The sequence below is a fragment of the Miniopterus schreibersii genome (genome assembly GCF_964146895.1).
Source record: "Miniopterus schreibersii genome assembly, chromosome: 17".
In the NCBI taxonomy this organism is placed as follows: domain Eukaryota; kingdom Metazoa; phylum Chordata; class Mammalia; order Chiroptera; family Miniopteridae; genus Miniopterus; species Miniopterus schreibersii.
The window spans coordinates 28,158,116-28,182,348 of record NC_138117.1 but is presented as its reverse complement, the minus strand read 5'-3'; the positions used below and the strand labels follow the sequence as shown (position 1 = coordinate 28,182,348).

Below are 24,233 nucleotides of genomic sequence, written 5' to 3'. Positions count from 1 at the left end.
CAGGTCCTTTGGTCCATATCGGTCACCTCTGGCGACTAGGGATGGGGGAGGCTATACTTGCTCTCCCTTGTTAACCATTCCATCTCGTGTCATGTTAACATAAAAGTAATTATTAGACCAAATTCTGCCAAAGACAAAATGTTCTTTCAATAAACAGATGCAAAACTTTTTATACAGCCTGTTCTTGTGAGTTTCGGGAAACCCATCTCTGGCCTCAGATGTTCCAACTGGTTCAGGCCAGGCTAGATACATCAATGTCTGGACCTCCCTGTGGCCATGGCCCTGGCAGAAGTGGGTGACAAAGGCCAGTAGCACCTGAAACCTCAAGGGCTGCTACGGAGGTGTCAGGTTTCTAGGCTGGCCGGTCCTTATACTTCAGTAATGCGAGGGAAGTGGGCCCATATAATTTTGCGCAAACCCCTTATCTTGAGCACTACTTATTTAACAACAGCTATTTCTGATTTTCCTTATGCTATAAGAGAGATAGAACTAGAACAGGCCAGGGATTCCACAATTCGCACAGCTACAGCCCATAGCCAAAGTCAGCCCACGCTCAGTGTCCCACAAATATAGAGTGAAGAGAGACAGGTGGACTCTTCAGTGACTCAAACTCAAGTTAAACTCGTGTGCATTGTGGAGGTGGTTCATTGGAGGTGCACAGACATAGGTTAAGCTCCTGCACTGCTAGGTACTGGGTATAAAAACACAAGTGAGAAGACACATCCTGTAGCTTTGTGGAGCTCCCATCAGCTGACATAGACAGGTAAACATAATTCTGTTATTATGTAGAAAGTACTAAGTGTCCGCATAGAACGGACACTTATGGTGAGTGAGCTGTTGGGAGCCACGATCAGCTCTGTTCTGCTGACAGGAAGAGTCCAGGGGGGCTCAGGAGAGAGAGTGTGGATGATAAGACTGGGTATTTACTTAAAGTAGTGGAAAACCGAAGTTTTAACTGGTTTTGTGATCATCATAGCATTCTATGAGTGTTATTTAATTAAAGAGAAGATTTAATACCATCAGTGAATTCCTCAAGTGTATTCCTCTAAATCCTGAAACCAATCTTAACTGAAAAGTTCTCTGAGATGCCCAGTGTTTTTAAAAAGAGAATTGGATTTTTAATATTTATTTTGATGAGGAGTAGTTGTAAGGTGTTGGCTGGAAATCCCACCATTGGACGCCCTAATCCACGTTGAAGTTCATGGGGACGTTGCAGCGTGTGTTGAGAGGGAAGGCTTCCCACAAAGGGCGGAGGAGGCAGAGCAGCTCTTTGAGGAGGCCCAGCTCCCCCACCAGGCCCTGGCAACTCAGGGTCACCCTCCCTTCCAGGCCCTCCCAACTCAGCCTGCCTTCCTGTTCTCCTTAAAGCAATTATTACCCATAACTTTTTGCAATTTTTCCAGAAAGCAATTTGACAATATTAAAAATTTTAATTTATCTTATGAATGTATTTAGATGTATCTGCATAGATGCATATAGATAGGCTATTAGTAGGGGACTAATTAAATAATTATGGCACAGCCACACAGTAGAGTACTATGCATTTATTGAAAAGAACGAGAGCTTTCATGGTGACATGAAAAGGTGTCTGAGGTCTACCAATATGACATTAAAAAACCAAGTTGCAGAAGAATAAGCATCATGATTCCACTTGAGGAAAAACAAAAAGTCCACATATATGTATATAAGATTTAACAGAGTGTGTACCTGGGGAAATGCCCGTCAAACTGTTAACAGTTAACTTCTGTGGTGTGGGAATGGAGTTGATTGAAAGGTGAGGCAATATGGGGGACTTTTCTTTAACATTGAAGTATTTTTCAAAGTTTTACAATGAGAACTGTGAATTTAAAAATTAAAAATTCTAATTTTCCAAAGAGCAAAGTTCTGATTTTGTTTTTAATTTTAATTTTGAAATAATTATAGATTCGCAGGAAGTTGAAAAAAATAGAACAAGAGGGTCCCCTGCACTCTGTCCCCAGTTCCTTCCCAGTGATTACATGTGTTTCCCTAAACCACAGTATCCAAACCAGGATATCGACATCGGGACAATGTGTATGTTGTAGTTCTGTGCCAGCTTATCACATGTAGATTCCTGTAACCACAGCTGCAATCAAGATACAGCACTTTCATTGCCACAAAGATCTCCCCTTCTGCCATATCTTCATAGTCGCACCCACCTCCATCACTCACCCTTGGCAACCACTAATCTGTTATCCATCTCTATACTTTTGTCATTTCGAGAATGTTATATAAATGGAGTCATATAGTAAAGGACCTTTTGTGATTGGCTCTCTCCACCCAGCCTAATGCCCTTGAGGGCCATTGAGTTGTATGCACCAATTCCTCCCTTTTATTGCTGAGTGGTACTCCATGGTTCCATGGTATGGATGTACCACAGCCTAATAGTTCATCTGTTGTGGGATATTTTGGTTGTTTCCAGTTTTTAACTATTACAGATAAAGCCGCTATGAACATTTCTGAACAGGTTTAGTGTGAACATCAATTTTCGTTTCTCTGGGATAAATGACCAAGAGTGTGATTACTGGGTTGTAAAGTTTATGTTTTAGTTTTTTTTTTATGAAACTGCCAAACTCTTTTCCAGAGTGGCTGATGCATTTTATGTTCCCATCAAAACTGTATGAGAGAACCGGTTTCTCTGAATCTTCTCCAGCATTTGGTGGTGTCACTATTTATCTGAGCTGTTTTAAGAGGTTTGTAGTGATATTGGGGTCTTAACGGCAGGTGATGTTGAGAGGTGCCTGATACCCCTCATCTTTATGTGTTTATTTGCCATCCATAAAACCTCTTCAAGTGAACTGTCTCTTCATATCCTTTGCCCGACCTCCTATTGGGATGTTTGCTTTTTACTGTTGAGCTTTGAGAGCTCTTTGTATATTTTAGGTGCTCTGTCCGATATGAGGCCTGAAAAGATTTTCTCCCAGTCTGTAACCTATTTTTACATTAACAAAAGTTCTTTTTCTTTTTTTAGTTTTTAAAAAAATGAGTAAGGCTGCTTACTGCCTCGGTTTCTTACTTAGGATTCCTCTTACCCCAGCCTGACTGCTAGGCGGGTGCAGCCTCCGTAGAAACTCCTGTCTTCGTTACCCCTGAGTATTCACACAGGCTCTTCCTGCTTTGAGTGGAATCAGATGGGCACAGAAAGAACAAGGCTTTAGGTTTTCATAAAGTTCTATAGTCCTGCTATTCCCCTGTAACTTCTGACTTCTTTCTTAGTGGGTAAGGAAGTTGGGTTTGTCCCTGATAAAGATTTTGGTTCCTTTTTTATTCTTGAGGTTGAGGTTCACTAGAAACCCTTCACCGCATCCTTTGTCTTTCAGGAACCTAACTTCTCCCTCCCCCACCAGAGTGGGGAGGGCATGAGAACTGTCCTGTGAAGGCATCTTGCATGAAGACACGAGAATTAACGAAAGTAGGCGCCCTTGCCCACGGTTGGCATGTGGTCCCTGTGCCCTGTGGAAATGTCTCCACAAAGAGGCCACCATGAGGAAGGAAGAAAAATCCAGGTGTTTCTTGGCAATATTAGAGCAGAGACAACCAGTCTTAACATGGCTGGGTCACTCTGCTGGGCTTTGTGAGCCAGGCAGCTCACATCCCCTGAATACAAAATGAACATTAATTCCACGCCAGCATAGGCGCTACAGCTACCAATACAAATGAGGTCCAACTCTGCCCTATTCTGGGGACTTACAGTTTAGCGTGAGGAAACAGACGTGCAGATGCTTCAGCAAGTGAGCACAACAACATGGTGCCACTTGTAGAGACTAATGACTCATCTACCACCTGCTTCCTCTTCTTTCAGTTCACAGCCAGACTTGGTTACCCAACTTGGAGTTGGTGGGGGAGGGGTCATGGAGATAGATGTAGTCATGTCACTGGGTGTAGGCATGTTAGTGGAGTATGAAGACTCCCAGTCCTCATTCATAAATTCTTCCCACACACTATGTTCGGTTTTATTTTTCCATCCACTGACTGAAAGGAGAGGACCATAATGCTGGCGTAGAGAAGGGCAGAGTCACAAGATGGAAGGGGTCTGGGTCCCTGATTGACCAGGGACCACTGTCCAGGAACACCCTGTTGAGCTTTCCATGAGCATTCAGATTCTGAGGTATTTATTTAACAGTTCACTTACCTTGACTGACACACAAAAATCCCAAGTCACTACTCCCTTACAGATAAAGAAAGGCTTCAAGAAGAGGTGCCTGATACCCCTCATCCCGCATTGCATCTCAGATACTATAAATACCACTTACTTTTACAGCTCAGGGTATTACCTTCTTATTTTTTAATGCGTGTACTCATTAATTTTTCTCTTTTGAAATATTAGTTACTGTTATTTTGCTAACAGTACTAGCTGTACAAAGGACTATGGTGACATGCTATCAAATTCAAAAGATCTTACTGCTTTTAGCACCTGCCCTTCTTTCAACAATTCTAGCGTTTTGATAACTTAATTCATATCCTTTCCACATATTTATGCAAAAGGCAGCCTTTAAATTCTGGCACAGTCACCCACTCCTCCTCCTAGGCTTTGATACCACCAGATGCTAGAGGGAAAACATTTGCAATATGCCTACAATCTATTTCAATATATAATTCTATCCAATTGAATGTCAGGCATTTCAAAAGAATGCCGTTGGTTGATATAATGTCCCTTTCCTAAGTTTAGGTTTTGGTTTGAAATTGCATATTGGAATGCCTCATGTTGCAATTTACCCCAAATTTATAAACCTATCACAGATTCTCTTATCTATCTTGCCCCTTAAAAGGTTAACCAATAGGAATGGAGTGTAACTTGATATCTTTAGAAAGCAAAAGGAGAAAAATCTGCTTTTGAAAGGGAATGTACCCTCAGGCAAAAAAAATTACCTGTCTCATAATACACAGTGGGAACGGCCAGTTGTCATGTTACAATTTAAAATGGATTAGGGTTCTGTCACTGATAGTCCCATGAAGTCTCATAATTTCTATCTTCAGCTGCAGCCAGGCAGTTAGGAAAAAACCCTGTGTTTGAATATGTTAGAATGTGTTAACCATCTTAGTACATGAACAGTTTCTTGAAACAACTTAGGAGAAATTTTTTTTACTTAAGTATTTGGCAGACCTAAGGCATATCCTCAGAAGTATACTAAATTTTTTCTGATTTGGGGCTGGAGGGAGGAGAAGGGAACCATTTGCGATCATAATTATTTAAACAAAATAATTCTTATTCTTTGATTATATTATCTTAATGAAGATGTGCTTAAGTCAAGATAGTAGGGTTTTTTTTTGAGATGGTTATTTAACTATAGATTTTAAAAATTACTTTTAATGGAGTTTCTAAAAATTACCAAATGAAGTGTGATATTATTAGTGATGTGCCCTTCTTTCCATTGCAATGAGCAAAAGAAGATAGTTTACTTCTTGAATTCTACAGTGACTTTTCATTTCTGTTAGTTTGAAAATATTAAGACTTTCTAGAAAAAGTTAAAGTTGATTCCAATAAAATTGCTTCCAAAGTTGCAATACTGTAATTGGCATAAAGTGAGTTTACAACATATGAGAGAGAACACCCACATTGGAGACCTGTCATGATATTTAACTTTCTTCATTTGAAAAACCATTTAGCAGCTACTTACTCCAGTTGAATAATTAGTCTTTAAACATCAAATGAATGGTTAACTTCCAGGTTTCAATTAATGTGGAAAACGATCTACTCCCATAGAGAACTTCTGAGAATTAATAAAACTATATATAGGAAGTGGCTAGATACTTTTGAAAATGGTCACTGTTTTTAACCATTCATTCATTCTTTTTTTTTTTTTTTTAAGTCATTCAACCAATAAGTATTTAATGAGCCTGTATTATTCTGGGTGCTGAGTATTTAGCAATGAACAAATCAGACATATCTCTGCCCTCATGGAACTCACATTCTGATGAGCCCCATGGACAATCAACTTGTAAATGGGTAGATATATAATAAAATGTTACAGACAATAACTAGAGGAGCTGTGAGAATATCAGGCCAAGAGTGGGTGGCGCAGCTTCTTTATGTCCAGTGGGCGTGATGAAGGGTGATAACCGAATGGTGATCTGAAGTGAGGGCTAGCCTCATGAAGGACTTGGAGAAGAGACCCAGGTCTAGGGAAAAACATATGAAAGTCCCTGAGACGGGAATGAACTCAGGGTCTGTGAAGAGCAAAGAGCTGATGTGGCTGGAGCAATGGGGTCTTGGAGGAGTGTGGTGGACGATGAGACTGGAGCTGTAGGTGGGGTGGGGTCATAAAGGGATTTGGAGCCCAAGTCAGAAATTGGAGTTCTGTTCTAAGAGCAGCAAGAAGCTACTGGAGGGCTTTGAGAAGGGTCGTGTCCTGTTCTCCTTTTCATTTCACACTCATCTCCCTGGATATATTCGGAGGAGAGGCTTTAGGTGGGCAGAGCAGACTCAGGAAGCCACAGCATGAGTCTTGCTGAGAGATGACGGTAACTTGGGCCAGGATGGTCGCAGAGCAGGTGGTTAGTAGTTTGATTCTGGATGCATTTCAAAGAAGAAACAACAGAACTCACCAATGGGTTGACGTGGGGGTGAGAGAGAAAAGAAGTGAGGATGATTCCTAAGGGTTTTTGCCTGAGGAACTAATGGAATGGGAGTTCCATTTCCCCGGGGGAGGAGTGATTTGAGGAGTGGTCATCAGTAGTGATTTGGGCAGGTTTGAAATGCTTATTAGACACCTAAGTGGAGAAATCCACCAGACTGTCAGTCACATGTGTGAACTCTAGGGCAGAAGGCTAGGCTGAGATGAGAATCTGGGGCCATCAGTATTTATAAGGAATTTAAGCCATAGGCCTCAACTGAAATCATCTAGGGAACGAATATTGATAGAAAAGATGTCCAAGATGCACCTAAAAGTCAAGATGAAAGAAAAGCCAGAAGCATAGACTTAGAAGAGATGCCCAGTGACATAAGATGGGATGGTAAGGCTGGCCTCTCCAGAGCTGAGACCTGAGGGCTGACATGAGAAGAGATGGCTACAGGGACCGGCCCATGTGAATCCCTGAAGTGAGAAAGAGCTTGTCGAGGTCGAGGACCAGAAAGGTGCCCAGCATAGAGCATAACGAGGGAAGTGGGGAGTGGTCCCTAGGTCCCCAAGGGTAGGGGGAGGTCTGTGAGGGTTTATGGGATGAGTGACTTAATCTTAGTGTGAAGCCTGCTTTGAGAGGGGTGGACAGCTCTTCTGTTCTTGCCTGATGTGGCCTGCAGGGAGCCACCTGCAGCATCTGAAGGGCCACCCAGCACAGTTGGCCCCATTTCTTCTCAGGCCCAGGCTCCCCTTTCCTGTGTCTCCTTCTCGGGCCCAACAACAACCTGATCTCAGGAAAGAATCTGGCATCACACACGTACACCTCCTGTTAAAGGAATGGTTTAAAATAACACAAAGGTATTACCTTGCAGTTCTATAGTCAGAAGTCAGACACGGTCTCCCTGGGCTAAAATCAAGGTTTTAGAAGGGCTGGATTCCTTTCTAGAGGTTCTGGGGAGAATCTGAGTCCTTGCCTTTTCCAGCTTCTCTAAGCTTCCCACTTTCCTTGGTCCATGGCCCCTTCCTCCATAGTCAAAACTAGTACAGCACATCCCCCCCACCCATCAAGTCTCAATCTTTGACCAGAGCTGGGAGAGATTCTCTAATTTCAGGGACTCATGATTAGATTGGACTCATTGGCTAATCAGCCCATCTCAATTTAGTCCCATCTGCAAAGTCCTAACAGTCACGGATACGGGGGTTAGGACACGTACATCTTTGGGAGCCATTATTCTGCCTGCCATAGGACCCCTAGATCGCATAAGATCAGTCAAATACAGTGTGGGGCCTGTTGGGATAGAGATTTGAAATTGACTTTAAAAGATAGCTAGGTATTGAGATGATAGAAGGGATTTATTGTTAATTTTGTTAAGTGATAAGGGTGTGTATCTTTATCTGATACTTGATTGGGAATATTACTGGAAAAACATGAAGATACATGACACAAGGTTGGCAAACTGATAATTCTTGATCTGAGTGATAGGTATGTGGGGGTTCAGTATAATATTCTTTATACTTTTGTGAATGTTTGGAACTTTAAAAAAGTACATACATATATATACATGCATGCACACACACAAACACACATATAAATCAGGTGTCAGTAAGAGGGTAAGGAGACTTTGAGGATGGAGGTAAAGGTCTGTCTACTCCCGCCCCTTTCTGCTGCAGTCTGACCACTACGATGGTCCCCGAATGCCCCAAGAAAATGAGGCTCTGCGTTGCCTCAGCCACCGAGAGAAGCAGCAAGACTTCTGAGCCACCTTCCTTACTACCTAGGATTTTATTGTAACACAAGCAAAGGTTCAGAATTAAACAGGACTTTAGAAGTCATATTGTCTGACCATCATTCCCTGTATCCAGTCCCCCTCTCCTGGAGCAATTCAAGGATAATTAAATGCAGTAAAAATTACGAAATAACTAAGTTTTTACCCATCACGTACTCAAACCCAAATGGAGTTCCTGAATAGATTGAGCAGTGTGTGCACAAGTTCCATGGGAATGCTTCTCATTCTCTTTGGATCCATGGATCAAAGGACCCAGAAATCCCAAGAGGACCTTTGGGGCAGTAGAGGGAGGGCTGCCGAGGCAGAATTTAGCCCCGTTGCCCTGCCGAGCCAGGTTCTCCTTGGGCGGATGAGACCCACTCCAGTCCTGTGTTTCAGGAGGTGCCACCTTGAAGGTCTCAGGCAAAGCCTCCGTTGTGGGATCCTCTCAAGTGGGATTTCCCAAGCACCTCCTGTGTAAACCCCACACTGACTTGGGGAGAGCCAAGCATTAGTGGCCAACCTCAAAGGTGACAGAAGCCAAAGCCCAAATGACTGATGTTTCAAAAAGACAGTAACTATCACCTGTATTCCTTGGAAGTAAATTGTGGGGCAGGAGAACCTTCTCTCACATGGATACATACAACCCAGCCCTGTTCATCCCATGGCATATTGGCCACAGAGCCTGTGGGTGGGGCACAAGAGGAGGAGGGAACCTGGATGGAGAGAAGCGTTGGCAGTGCCCGCAGTGGGAAAGCAAGGGAGCGCAGGGCGATGGCTCAGATAATAGAGAAAACAGAAACAAGAAATGTGTCTGCTAGCACTTGTCTGTCTGGTGTTGCTTCAGATGGAAGCTGATGGGTAATCTGTCAGGGAATATTCCTTGAGAACATTCTATAAACACACTGTGACCTGAGAGACAGGAGGTAAACACATCAAAGACGATTCACGGTTCAGGGAGGCCAGTGGCAAGGGCTATCAGAAATTCCTAGGTGGGACACAGGCTGGGAATCACAGAAGTCCACCCTGGGAAGTTGGAAAGACTCCAATGTCTCCAGCAGATAGGAGGTAGCCCAGGACGGAAGATCCATGTGGGCAGGGCTTATGAAATGTTGGTGTGTGGCAAGGGAGCTAGCTGGTGACACTGACATGTGCTGGGTGTCCCTGAGGCTGGTGACTGGTGTTTTTGCGGGCCACACTCTGGGAAACACACTGTGATGAACTCACAGTAAATGAGGTTGTGAGGTAGAATGGAGCCAGCTGATGGAGAGCCTTGAATGCCGGGCCAAGGGTATGGAATGTTATTCTGAGGCTGGGAATAATTGACTTTTGATTAAGGAAGAGGCATAATGATAGGGTTCTCTTAGGAAGAAAGATGAATAAGCAATATGCTAGAAAAATAACAGAAATGTAAAGTTACATGGACGTTGGAGAGAGAGAGTATAAAGAATGTTGTGATTAGATGTTAGACTCAACAGAGAAAGATGTGTAATAAAAGTCCTCATGTGTTAAACACCACTATGAGCCAGGCATTAACCCCTTGGATAATCCAGTGCAGTGAGTGGTGTCGTCTCCAGTTTACAGGTGATGGGAAAGAGGCTCAGGGAGTGGCATTTCCCCTGGCGTTTTGGCCTAGGCCTGACCACACTCCCAGCACCATGCCCCCTCCCCTGCCTTGTCCAGATGACAGGGAGAGTGTATTAGTTTTATTTTGCTGCTATGACACAACACTAGTGTATTAGAGTTCTGTAGGTCAGAAGTCAGATAGGGAGGGATCTCACTGGGCTGAAAGCAAAGTGTCAGCATTCTTTTTGGGAGCGCTGGGGGGTGAATTGATCTTGCCTTTCCCAGCATTTAGAGGCCACCTGCATTCCATGGCTTATGTTTCCCTTCCTGCGTCTTCAAAACTAACAGCCTTGCATTTCTTTGACCATTTATTCCCCCATCACATTTTTCTGACCAAATCCAGGAAAGATTCTCTGATGTTAAGGTGTGATTAGACTGAACCCACCCAGACAGCCCAGCGTAATCTCTCCATCTCAGCGCTCATACCTCGGTTCCGTCTGCAAAGTCACTGTTGCCGCGTGAGGTAGCCTGTTTTGAAGAGGGGATTCAGGCATGGACACCCCTGGGGGCATTATCTTGCCAAAGGCAGAGTCATGCTTGCTTTGTATCAATGCTGTGTCATAAATGCCATTACAAAGGGGACTTTTCGTTGAATCTAAAATAGTTAAATAGAGGATAACACAGGTATTTTAAAAGGAAAGATGTTGGTAGAACCGAAAGCTCATGGTTGGAGGAAGGCAGGGCGGCGCAGAGGCCGCTGCTCGAGTTTGTCTGAACACGCTGGAAACTTCTCTTCGCACCATTAATCCTGCGGTAAATTCGACTCTGTGTTACTGTCAAGGCTGACAGCAGCGAGGATTACCCAGCGTAAGAGCCTGATCGAGAAATAAAGATGATGGCCAGTCCTGTAGCTCGAGTGCCCAATGTTGTTTCCCATTCTAGAGTCAAAGTCCCTGTTCTTTGCTGTAGCAGACTGACTAAAACCTGCGTGTCTTCCAAACCCCCCCCTCCCATTTTTCCACAATCACTAGCCATCACCTTATTGGGCTGGCAGCCCTTTGTTCCAACAGTAAGCCATTTCATAGAGCAGCGATTTTATGGAAATTACCTGAACCAATAGGATTGTGGAAACATAAATGGAAAGTCTGGTTTTAATGAGATTATTAGAAAGCTGGCAGCAAGTGGCCTCATTAAAGCTCAGTCTAGTCCTGTTTTCGTTTTATTTTTAAAGTCCTATCATCGGAGTCATCTGATGTGTAATAGACTGAGGATCCTATTATAATGCGAGAAAACTTAGAAATACAATTTTCTCTTTTTGGTTTCTCTTATAAAGAGAGACTTGGTGTTTTGTTATAGACTATTCAAAGCAAGAAAAAATAACTTAGAAACATGAAAATTCACATTCTTTGGGAAGTAAGCCTTTAGGTTGACTGAAGAACTTTCTGGTTTTCCAGTCTTTTAGATGATTTAATACAGAGTCTGTCTCAAAGATTGCTGGGATGAAAGGCAGGAGAGTCCTCAAATGCAAATGAAGATGTTTTTAGTTCGAAGCGTATCTTTTTCGCAGTGGAACAGACTGATTTAATGAGCCGCATGTCTGACCACTGATGTATTCTGAAAGGAGTCTAGCACTTTGCTCTTCCACAGGAGCAAGCACTGTAGGCAAAACAGAACAAACCTGGACTCTTACCTAAGAATGAAGGCATGCCCTGGCTAGTGTGGCTCGGTTGGTTGGGCGTCATTTGGTGCACCGAAAGGTTGCCAGTTCGATTCCCGGTGGGGGCACATGCCCAGGTTGCCAGCTTAGTCCCCAGTAGGGGGCATGCAGGAGGCAGCCGATTGATGTACCCCCCTCACATTGATGTTTTTCTCCCCCCCCCTCTCTAAAAAGCAATAGAAAAATTAAAAAGAAAATGAAAAAAAGAATGAAGGCCACATTCAGACCCGTGTGGTTACATTGACTTTAATGGCAACAGCCTGTCTGGTTCTGGGATTCAGGCTATGAAATAGGTGGGAAAAGTGTGAAATGGAATAACAGGAAATAAAAGGATCCATTGGGCATCATGTCCAAAGACTCCAAAAAGAGCTGTGTGTCATAAGGGCAGGAGTTTAAATTCACATTTTGCTAATGAAGACCACTGTTGTCTCTCAAAGAATGACTTAATCCCCCTATACTGCCGTTACCAACTCTTCCTTCCTGAAGAAAGGGGCAGGAGGAATAGGTACTGGGGTCAGCATAATTTGCTAACTGACAAGAGGAAAGTTAGAAATTACAGAAATGGGTGGAAAGACTCACCTACATTCTGTGAAGACACACACACACACACACACACACACACACACACACACTTGCTAACCAAGACCAACTAACAGGCCTGGGAAGTATCTTATTGGCGTCATATTTCTGGCTTTGCTATAACTACGCACAAAACAAGCGATACGTGAAATGGTGGCAACATCTGTTGTAGAACCTGTGGGCCTTTACTCACAAAACGGTTGTAAAATGTTTAGGGGACAAAAATATTTCTGTGCATCTATGCAGATGCTCTCCTCTAAGGGACACACACACACACACACACGCATTGAGCTGAAAAGACAGGAAGGGAAAAAAGGAAATATCTTTCATTTCTTTAAAATCTGTTTATTTTTCTCCTCTCAAATGAAGCTACTTGTGTTGCTTTGAATATACCTTAAAAAAAAAAAAGTTTCCCACAACATGTAAATTGTGATAGAGCTAAAGTTTATGGCTCCAGTTGGTAGGCTGCGGTAACGTGGATGCTGGGTGAGTTTGTTTTGATTTGGTAGGAAAACATCTTCTGACCTTGGAAATGAAATCATTGGCCGTCTGTTTGTTTATGGCCACAGCGAATGGAGGTTTCTGGGTACTTATGTTAGTGCGTCTTTGAAATTCTCGAATGCGTAGTGCGTGGGAAATTACACACTTGGGTCTAAGCCTCATTCAGGATGTTCCTCATTAAGGGACCCAGATTTACCTCCTTCCCACGACTCCCCAAGATCAGCTTATGCTGATCACACAGCACATTGTCCCTGCTGAAGGGCGAGCTGCAGACGGTGCCTTGTTACCCATCTTCCCTCCAGTGACAGACAGTGCACTTGTTCCTTAATCAGGCTTTACACGTCTCCCCAAAGGAGGGCTATTTTGATTTCTCCCTCACAAAGTGTCCTTATTTAATATTAGGTAGCATATTTACAATATGTTCTTAATTTTTTTTTTAAGCACCTGGCCTCTAGCAAGTAACAGTTTATTCAGTCCTTGAAGTTTAAGCCTGGGGATTCTGCTGATTTTGCCGTCTTCTGGACAGATTTACAAGTACAGAGTGAAACATTTTTGTGGACTGTTAAACTTTAGTATTTGTTTGCAAAGCCACTCCATTGTACATTGTTCTTTGAAATGGTTGGTGTTGGGTCTTGCTGGATGGAAAGTGGTTATTTCAAGTGTCGATGCATAATCTTGTTATTGTGGGTATTTTGCTGTAGGAAGGGAAGCAGCCATGCTCACTCCATGGAATTTTTTAATCTGTAAGGTGTCTTTTCTGGGAAAGTAGTGGATGATGATTGGCGGTGAGGGTGGAGCTGTGACAAGGGGGCGAGGAAGCAGCTGGGTGAGGGGTCTGTTAGTACCTCCCTGTGAGAGGAGGCCCCTGGTGGGCAGCCCCTGCCCCGCTCCCCTTTCCTAAGCACACAGGCTTCTTGCTGGCTACGAATCACAGCCAAACTCATTACCCGTTTCCATGTCCCTTTCACTAGCACCTCTGCTCACTGTACCCTGCATCCAAACCCCAGATGAACCCCGAAGCTTGTTTCTCCTTCCTGCCCCCAGCCCCAGGGCGTGAGAGATGGAAACTCTTCCTAAAACAATAGATGGGGGAGGCAAGTCATGGGAGACTGGGTATCCTCAGGAGGTTAAGAAATGGAGAATCATGTCCTTGGGTAATTCTAGGTGACAAAATAATTACTGTAACAATTTAGTTTTAGCCCATACTGAAGTGCTGAATTAAGCCTCAGAGGTCAACCCAGGGTCTGCAAGAAGGCTGGAGGCTGGAAACTGACCATGCCATCCCGCAAAATAATAAATCACTATTCTAGAGAATGAAGATAATTTTTTATGAGCTTACCTCCAGTTAGTTATTGTGGGAAATAACTAACAGAATGAGCGTGGAAGAGGTGGGGTAAGAGTGACTTTACAATCATGATATGGAAAGGAGCTGCATTGAAATTGGGCAGGCTGACTGAGCAGTGCTTCAGTTCAGATTAAATAAAGTGATGTGATGAAGAATGTGGGCTGGGTTCAAAGCTCTGCTCTGCCACTTACTAGCTGTGTGACCTTGAGAAGGTTGCTGAATTCCTGATGGGCAGGCTAACCTACCTGGCTGGACTGGGCTAACATCTGATGTCACCAGGTAAAGTGCCCAGTCCCACGACTATGGCAGAGCGTCATGCTCATGAAATGGTAGCTCTCACTGTTTACAGAGAAGATAAATGGTCTTCATTGCCTTTTAGAAATTAACAAGAAGTCTTCTCATATTTATAAGTGATTGTAGTCAGGGTTATCAATAAGATGTGGGTTGAATTATGCCATCAAATAGATAAGAGAATGTTATTTGGAAACCTTGAAGCATACCTGTGAAGGGAAGCAGCCGGGCAGGAATTCCGAAAATCCATCCATGGCACCGAGTGAAAGAGCACACCGCCCTTCCAGCCTGAAGGACATTCTTTGTGGGATGACAGGGGACCTGCCTGACATGTTGATAAGATCATCCAGGAGGCTGCAAGATCTAAAACATTGAACATGCTACCTGAGACCTGGCTTTTATCTCATATGTGCATCTCTTTTCGGGTGGAAGAAAGCAGGTGCCCCTGGCTCTTGGACTCCGTGAAGCAAGAAATTTGGTTTCTGATGTTCGGGCAACCCTGGGAACCAAGTATTTAAAATTTTGGTTTCAGTTGTCGTTTGGGATCTGTTGGGTACAGAGCAGGACCAAGAAGCCCTGGGGGCTCTCAAGGGTCTCATTCAACAATACTCATTCACTGCACATTTAAATTTTTGAGCATTAAACAGCCTTCTGTAATAATCCATTGGGGAAGAAATTGATAAAAATCTGCATTCCTGCCAACGATTTGCATATTAATGGATCAGAACAAAATAGTTACTCATTTGCTCAAAGCTGTTGAATATACAAAGAACTATAAGTCCATGAGCCCGTACCACGGAGTTGTGCTCTCTGGAGAGTTCAAACATGGATTGGTCTTTGGAGCTCAACACTGAGTGGCCTGGCTCTTCACTCTGCACACGTGTGTATGCGGTGAGACTCCAGTGATCGTGTAACAAGCTCACAAGAATGTCCACACCTATAGGACTGTCCTCAGTGCAGTCGCCCGGAAAGGCCTCCCAGCCACCTCCACATTTCAGGACTTAAAATGACCTCAGAGGTCAACTAATTGGGTCTAAATGAGAGTCACATCTCTCTGCAGATATCCTTTTTTGGGGAGGAGAATTGTCCAAATCGTTAGAGGGTGAATTTAATTTTTGAATGAAACAAACTTTACTCCAAGCCAAGTCTACCGAATAAGATAAATGGTCAGAAGAGATAAATTCAAAAGAAGGCAGGGCCATAAAATGACAACCCAAGTTTGCTCGAATGATCCACGTAGTGGTTCTGAGAAGTAATTCCAGAAGCACCTAGAGAACAGACGCCCTCAAACTGCTAGTGTGACCACAGCCTCTCTGAGGATGGAAAAGTAAGGTCTTTGTGCATGCTTTTGGTGCCGAAATTCAGCTTCTAGGAGTTTGTCAGAAGGAAATGATTGGATGGTACACAAAGATTTAACTGTTAGGAAGCTCGGTGTCATGTTAATAACGGCTTAAAAACTGAGAGTGGCCTGAAGGTCCAGCAGTAGGGATTGGGTGTTTCTGTTGCTATGGAAAACTGCTCATGTTCTCTGAAAAGGGCAGATTATCCAACAGTGTTCAAAGACAATCCAGGGCACGGTATATCCACGTGGAGAGGGGATAGGAGAGGATATGGAAAGGCAGACATCAGGTTGTGAATGGCCGGTGGGATTGTGAATATTTTCACTTTTTAATTTTGCTTGTCTACATATGATTGTTCTGTAATTAAAAACTATTTTTATAATAAACTGATCAAGTGAAACATCAGAGAGGGAGAAAGGGGTCCTAATATCCCTCAAGAGGAATTATGATGTACCTATATTAGTTTGTTAGACTTGCCATAACAAAGTGCTATAAACTGAGAGGCTTCATCAACAGAAGTTATTGCCTCGCAGTTCTGGAGGCTGAAAGTTCAAGGACCAGGCGTGGGCAGGGTTGGTTGGTTCGTTCTGAGATTGAGAGAGAGGGAATCTTTTTCCTGACTCTCCCCAGCTGCTGGCGGTTTGCTGGCAGCCTTTGGCGTTCCTTGGCTTCTGCCACATCACTCCAGTCTCTGCCTTCCTCTTCACATAGTGTTCTTGCTGTGTATGCATCTGTGTCCAAATTTCCCCCTTTTATAGGGATGTTGGTCATAGTAGATTGGAGCCCACCCTACCCTAGTATGACTTCATCTTAATTGATTACATCTGCAGTGACCCAATTTCCAAACAAGGCCCCATTCCGAGGTACTGGAGGGTTAGGGCTTCAACATATAAATTTGAGGAAGGACACAATTCAACCAATAATCGTGCCCCAATGAGATAGGCACAGTGCTCCTACCCAGCCGAAGTTAGTGCCTACCTGCCACTGCAACCTTTGCCAGCTGCTATGTAGTATGAGGTTGGACCAAGATCAGGAGTAATGGGGTGGGGCACTGATATCCCTGAGGACCCCAGGTTCAAAGAGATAGATAATGGTGAAAACCGGGAACCTGAACATGGCCTCTCCCTGCCCCAGTGTGCCCCGGCCAGGGCTGAAGACTTGAGTGGGCATTCAGACCAGCACATCTGAACTAGGGAGACCAGTAGAGGCCTGAAAGGAAGGATAGTCTAAAGAAAAAGGAAAGGACTCGTTGTTACTTTGGGTTGGATATAGGAATTGTGGTTTAAAAATAGAAAGACCGAGAGAAGGGAGAGAAAAATATTATGAATGTTACACAAAAATCTGCACACAGATATTTTATAGCAGCTTCATTCATCATCACCAAAAACTTGGAAGCAATTGAGATGTCCCTCAATAGGTGATGTCCCTCAAATTGTGTTACATCCATCCAATGGAATATTATTCAGCAATTAAAAAGAGAGGAAGTATCAAGCCATGAAAAGACATGGAAGAACCTTAAATGCACTTTGCTAAGTGAAAGAAGTCAATCTGAAAAGACTACGTACTGTATGATTCCAACTGTGTGACATTGTGGAAAAGGCAACTTAGAGACTGTTAACAAATCAGTGGTTGCCAGGGACCCCGGGGGAAAAGGCAGAGGGATGAACAGGTAGAATACAGGAAATTGCTAGGGCAGTGAAACCATTCTGTATGACAGTGTGGTGGTAGACAGATGACATTAAGCATTTGTCAAAAAACACAGAACGTACAGCATAAAGAGAGAACCCTAATGTCAATTGTGTGCTTTAGTTAATGATAATGTATCAATATTGGCTCATCACTTGTAACAACAGTGTTGTACTAATGCAGGATGTTAATAATAGGTGACACTGTGCTGGGTTGGGGGAGAGGTACGTGGGAACTCCGTACTCCCTCCTCCATTTTTCTGTAAATCTAAAACTGCTCTCAAAACATCAAGTCTATTAATTTAAAAACCAAAAATATATTATAAAGAATGTAAAAGGGATAATGCACTTAGTTAGCTACCCAAAAGAGGCCCTTGGCAGATAAAAGTCTGGGCAATTGCAAGAGTTAGCTCATTTTCAAAGGCAGTTGAGAAGATACAGATGACCAAAGGGTGACCCAGCAGGATCTCCAAGATTCAAACACCCCTGGCTGCTCACACCTATCTCAGACTCAACAAATCCCTTCTGATGGAGCTTAAAAGTGGTAGGGTGTGGGGGAGGGGAAGAAGAACCAAATTCTTATTCAAAGAAATAACAGTTTGGAACATGCACAAGAGTGTCAACAAGTTATGTAGATCTTATCAGCATCACATTTTTGGTGCCTCCCAGCTATCCAGTGAGGCTCCACCAGCCTGTCAACACCCTTCAGCGTCCCACGCATCTCGGGCATATCAACACCTTGGGAGGCTCTGCCATGGCCAGGCCTGCCTCCCCAGGGCTCCAGGAGGAGGGAGAAAATTCAGGAAACCATCACACCATCCCCTCGGTATGCACGAGCATCTTCATTTCTCTGCTCACATTCTGTGACTTGTTTGGGGCCCACTGTCTATAAAATTGAACAATTTCTTTATGCTAATTTTGGAAAGAGTACCCAAGTTGGAAAAGTCTGATGTTCTCACATCTGAAGAGAGAGAATGTGTAGTTTCAGTAAAGTGAGGAGAAATTATATATACAAAGTCCTCCTCAAAATATGTTACATTTATAGAAGTGTTTCTACATTTGCAGATAAAACATTGTGATTTTACAAAACTACGGATAAGGAATGAGGCATGAGACTTGTGGAGATTCCCCTCTTTACCTCCCCCACCACACGCCAGAAATAAAGCTCTCATAGGACATGCCTTGCTCGTGATAATCCAGTCTTTCAAATGTAATATTGCTAAGTGATGCGACGAACCATTGATTTAGACTAATGAAAATGATAGTCTTTACTATATATCTCAGCTTTCTTTTACAATTGCCTGTTGATTACATTAAAGCCAGTGAATGGATCTCCTTGTTAGTTTGTGTGTTTGTTTTCATTTTTAGGCAGCTTTAAGTGCCTTGAAACAATTTTCTGAGCAAGGACTGGATCCAATGGAAGGGACAATGAGTATTGAAAAAAGTTCTCTTGAAAAGTGAGTAAATCTGTCATATTCTTACATTTATAATTTTGTCATTGTATAAAAAATATAGATCATAAAAAGGTAAAAACTCAAGTCACTAATATCTGTATCTTACAAAATTATTCATAATACAATTAAATGTAAAACAATGAGAAACAGTATAGATGGTCATATTCATTTCCTACAGTATGAACTGTGAAAGTTTTAACTTACTAATTGACTATTATTTCTACATTTTAATGCCTTTGTAGAAATATTTATGTGTCTTGTTGACTGTAGAGACTTGCAAAACTATCAAAAAATTGTGTTCACTTCACACTGTTGAGCATTTTCCATCTAAAACATATTCTGAGTTAAAATTTTTAACTCACATTCCTGCTAAGTTGTGAGCACAACAGAGAGAAAATAAAAAGCCGTCAGAGGCGACTCTCCCTCCCCTCGACAGCATTTGCTTTCACACTGTTGTATGAAGCACAAGCACACATTGCCACAGAAGTGTGGCTCCCAGGGGCTTCCAAGGCAAAAATGCAGCCATAGTGAGTATTTCTGAAATCCAGCTCTGAGGTTTTTTTTAATGATATTGAACATAAGGTCTTATCTGAGACTGAATTTTAGGTCTCTCCAGAGACCCAATTTATAGCAAAGAAATCGAACACAATTATATTTACATAGCGGAATCCAACCTGTTTCAGAGCAGCGATAACAGCAGGTGAGGTTTCAGAACACACAGGAGATAACGTTTTTAGAATGAAAAGAAAAAACAACAATAAAAAACCCAGGATGTAAAAAGCAGATACGCTGATCCTACAGTTAAGGAAGCATACCTCCAACCCAGCCTTTGGTCATTCATATTTAAAAGGTGAGAGCGTGAGAAGAAAACATTTGGTAAACAGACGTGGCATTTTAAGTTGTCTATAGATTGGCAAGCATTTATAAGCTAATTTAATCAAAACCATTTCCACATGATCTCATCAGGAGACTATCTGAACATAAATATTGTTGTTTCACTTTAAAATGTCACTTTGGTGGTGACCTTTGAGTCCCGTGTGCCATCTGCTAATAAACATGTCTGAAGATGTGCAACCCTGGCTTCAGCTCTTGTTAATGTATTAATCTTCCAGACAAGGCCAGCATCTGGGAGAGAAGGCGGACAATAACCAGACACACCCGGGCTCCATCGCTCAGGACTGCAAGAAATCAAAGCCCGTCATCTAACAGCTCCCAGAACCACGGCTGCCACCGCATCCTTATAAACCTGTCAGCGCGCATGGGGGTGTCTGTGTTCAAGGAAATGAATGACTAATACCATTATTTGAGTCTTATGTGAAGACAACGCTATTCTAACACGCGAGATAATATACATAGTCCTGTTTATCCAACTGGGGGAAAATAAAACTTCGTGCATTTCCCTTGGAACTTGAGATCAGATCATAACTCATTTGTCCAGAGGCAGCGGACATCTGATCCTGCTACCGGGGCTTAAAATAACAATGAGTGAAAAGTGTTAGAAACAGAGGTAACATTTTTTACATAATCAATAGAGAAACTGGGTCTGGTTCCGTTGTTCCGGTGGTTCTGTCGTGGCCCTTGTGTTCAGTTATATTCTCTCTCGTTTTAAATAATGCTTGACAATTCAAAAATTTCCCGATGACGTGCTGTGGAATGTGATGGTCGTTGTCTTCATATAGAGTCACACAGTTTCCCTTTTTAATGCAGATATTTGGAATCTTCATCCCATATCAGTATGAATAACTTTAAGGCACACACACTACTCAAAGATGTATGCGAACAAACATGGTTTAAATCAGGTCGGGTATTTAATTAAAACTCTGAAATCATGTTAGGATCAACTAGTTTCAGTATACTCCGGGAATTTAAAAACCAGATCACTTGTGGGTTTTGAGCTCCGTAATACTCTCAACCACCAGGGAGGCGTCTTGCCTCCACAAACCATTTCTCCGGTTCCACGTCCTGTGGCAGAAATCGCACCCACCCCCATTCGTGTCTTGTAGCCACTCACCGTTTGCATCAAGAGTGTTTTTGATAACTGCCTCTGGACTTGGGACAGTGAGGAAGATCAGCATAAACGATGTCCCTGGCGGGGAAGGGAGAGCCTGGTGGAGGAGCCGTCAGAGTCTGCCAGCTTGTAGCCAGCCACGCTCGGGACCAGCATGTTGGAATCCAGCGTGTAGCAAATGCAGTAAAAATTTGGTCGGTTTCTGTGTGAAGTGTGGTTACTGTCGTTCTTTCATTCCCTCGCTCTCATTTCCTAAGAATCACCCCAGTGAAACCCATGCCAGAGGCCACCACCCGGCCTAGTCATCCTGCTCAGCCGCGGCATTAGAGGGCGTCCCTGTCACCAGCCGCATGTATCTGCGAAACTGCAGAGCCACCTCCCGGGTGACTCGGAGCCGGGTTCCCGACCAGCTCACGTCATCTCATTGTTCGGGCTTTCTCCTTATTGATTTGCAGGCGTTGTGAAATGAGAACACACTCTACGATCTAACTGCTCAACCCAACATGACAATAGGAATACAATTATGTAAGATTTCACAAGCAAAACCACCACAAATCATGATCCGGCTGACTCACACGCGACAGAAAAATAAACAAACAGCAACATAAGGAAATAACTCCGGGCTTGTTTTTAATGATTCCCATGTGGGGAGGGCTGGTGCCCTTGGAGGAAATAGGTTTGGTTACATAAAGCTGGGGCCTTGTGGAAATAACACCACATTTGTAAAGTTGGGGTTCACAAAGGTAAGCCAGGTTGAACAGGAAGCCTAGCACAAGGGTGCAGGGGGCTCTAAGTCATTCTCTTGGGGGGCAGGCCCTTTCCTCTGCTGGGCCGTGCATGGTGGGGGTGGGGGGTGGAGACAGGCCTGTAGAAAGCACCACTTCAGGCGGGGTCATTAAAGTAGATCTTCAGTTTACCAAAAGCAATAAACATAGACCACCTCCCACAGCCCACAGCCCAAACAACACCAGCATGGCCCAACAGGGCTGTGGCAGACCGGAGCACAGGGAACAAACAGAGCTAATCAGTTCTCACAACCCAAGGATCCAAAGCATCTAACTCTTGAGCTATGTGACCCTGGACACAGTGGGGGTGGGGAATGTCAATTTGCAGAGGATCTGGAGTTTAGGGACAGGATATTTAGTCCAAATTCCAGAGCATCTACCTGCCTGAAAGAGCGCAGGAAGGCCTTCCCATATTTCCCCAGAAACGCAGCCCTTCCTGGAGCCCCCGGGTTCTCTTGGGGTTGAATTAGCAATGCAAACGACGGGTGGCCCGCAGCCCCTCCCAGGGACCTGCTGGGATGCTCTGCTCCGAAGCTCCATGTTATATATCATTACAGGGGAAACCATTAAGTAGATTTATTGAAAGAATGTTTCTTCGGCACAGGGAGATCTTTTTGATGAAAAATGGGGCTCATTATTCTTTAAAGGACACAGATTGACTTATCTCCTTTATCAATTACAGCGTCTGCTTTCAGCTTTTCTCCATCAGCACTGGGCTTTGTAGTCCCTTCCCAGGGCTGCGGCCAATGTGTTTGAAGAAAAAGGTTTGTTTTTTACGTTTTAATTGGAAATATAATATTGCACTTTGGAACTCTGACCATGCTTTTCCAGGACAACTTGCCAAAGATCAATGGTAAGACAGCGCTGATCAGGCTGTGACAAGGACATGCCTCCCCTTTCCTGGGGTGACCTCTCTGAGCTGTCCTGGTCCTCTCCCCAGCTAACACTCTCAACAGTGGGTTTTTGTGTTGTTGGGTGTGTTTTTTTTGACAGCTTCAACCAATTTCTTGCACCATAAAATAAAAATAGATTAATGAGAAACTAAAATTATTATACAGAGGTTTTCAGGATTGCTAGTGACCTTGAAAATGGGGTCCAGACCAATTGATACGTATTTAAATTCTACTGCAGGTTATCACTGCACTTGCCCAGAGTGCGTCCTGTACCTGTTAATTTCCAAAAGCCAGTTGTTATCATATAGCCAAGAATGATACAGTTCACACAGAGCTGAGAAGTCACTAATGGCAAAATCATATGTGAATTTGTCTTTTTGAGTTTCCTCTAACCTACCCCACCATGATATAGGCACCTGATACATGTGTAAGTGATACATTGAATAAATGGACAAATGAACTATCCATCAAAGGGATGGATAAACCCGCGGAAGGCATACATTTTAAACTTCACTGCTTACATGACACTGAGATAGCCACTCATGATAAAAACGGCTTTACTCTTGTACCTTTAACCCCAAGGGGACTGTGGCATTTCTTAATCAAAAACATGGCACCCCCCCAAAAAAACCCCCTAATTTTAGAGTACTCTGGGCCCATGCAGGCCCACTATCCTGCTCCCCCACTCTGTCTTCCCATTCCTGCATTTATATCCCTTCCCTAGGCAGCAGATTGAATTCCAATCCCCACCTCCGGGTACATTCCTGTATTTCCACAATCACAGATGGATGTCTTCATGAGGAGGGATAAGATCGAGTTGAAAGCAAAGACTTCCTTAGACTCAGTCAAACCCAACTGTCAATTTCTGGCAGACACCACCCGGTTCCATCTCACCTTGCCAGGGCTCATTTAAAACCTACCTCGTTGGGGAAGCCTTCCTCTTACGTCCTAACCTCTTCACTAAAAGCTCTCTCTCGACTGAATGCTCAGCACACTCTGATGTATGCTGGGAATGCAGAAAATAAATAAACAAATGAAACAACTTCACCCTAAAGAGCCCACATTGTAGCTAGAGGGAAAGGCACACAAGGAAATGGGCGGAGAACGGAGCATTCTGAGCTCAGAACCACCGCATGGCTTGCTCAGCTGCCTGCCTCTGTTGTCACCATTCGTGCCCTCACTCATCTTACAATGCTTTAGGCATCATGCTCTATTCTGGTGATGCTGTCAAGAAGCCACCCTCTGCTTCCACTCTAGTAGTATATCTTATCTTGACTCCAAACCCCCCAAATGTCCACTGATCGGCCCCCACACCCAGCCCCAGTATACATAGGTAAAGCTTACCTACAATCAGGTGCTGATCATGTAAATTTATTCCTCACTGTGTCTCCTGGCCTAGGAACAGTGCCCACTTTAAAGTGGTAAGTACTCAATAAATGTTTGTTGGATAGATGAATGACTCTAAAAACCCCGTGATGACGGACTTGCCAATCTAACCAGGTCAGTGGTGACCTGGGTGCATGGATGGAGAAGCCTGGCCTATTGGATGGAATCACCTGTCTGGAAATAAACTTATAGTTCTACTTCTGTTCAGGTGTAGCTTTGTTGAAGTCATATAACATCTTCAAATTTCAGCTTTTCAGCCCAAAATAGTAAAGATAAGAGTATGCATGCCCTGGCCGGTGAGGCTCGGTTGGAGCGTCATCTCATACAGGGAAAGGTTGT

At 43.5% G+C, this 24,233-nt stretch overlaps 1 protein-coding gene across 22 annotated transcripts in view; it reads left to right on the top strand.

Moving 5' to 3' along the window:
* The window catches only part of STAU2 (staufen double-stranded RNA binding protein 2), a 218,321-nt gene extending 197,280 nt beyond the window's left edge, over positions 1-21,041 (top strand). For all 22 annotated transcript variants that reach the window (XM_081116639.1, XM_081116649.1, XM_081116633.1 and 19 more), the window contains 2 exons: positions 18,737-18,825; positions 19,935-21,041. In XM_081116639.1, the coding sequence (XP_080972765.1) occupies positions 18,737-18,825; positions 19,935-20,028 (183 nt within the window). In that variant the 3' untranslated portion in view covers positions 20,029-21,041. The remainder of the gene's footprint in view (positions 1-18,736; positions 18,826-19,934) is intronic.
* The last annotated feature ends 3,192 nt before the right edge of the window (positions 21,042-24,233 follow it).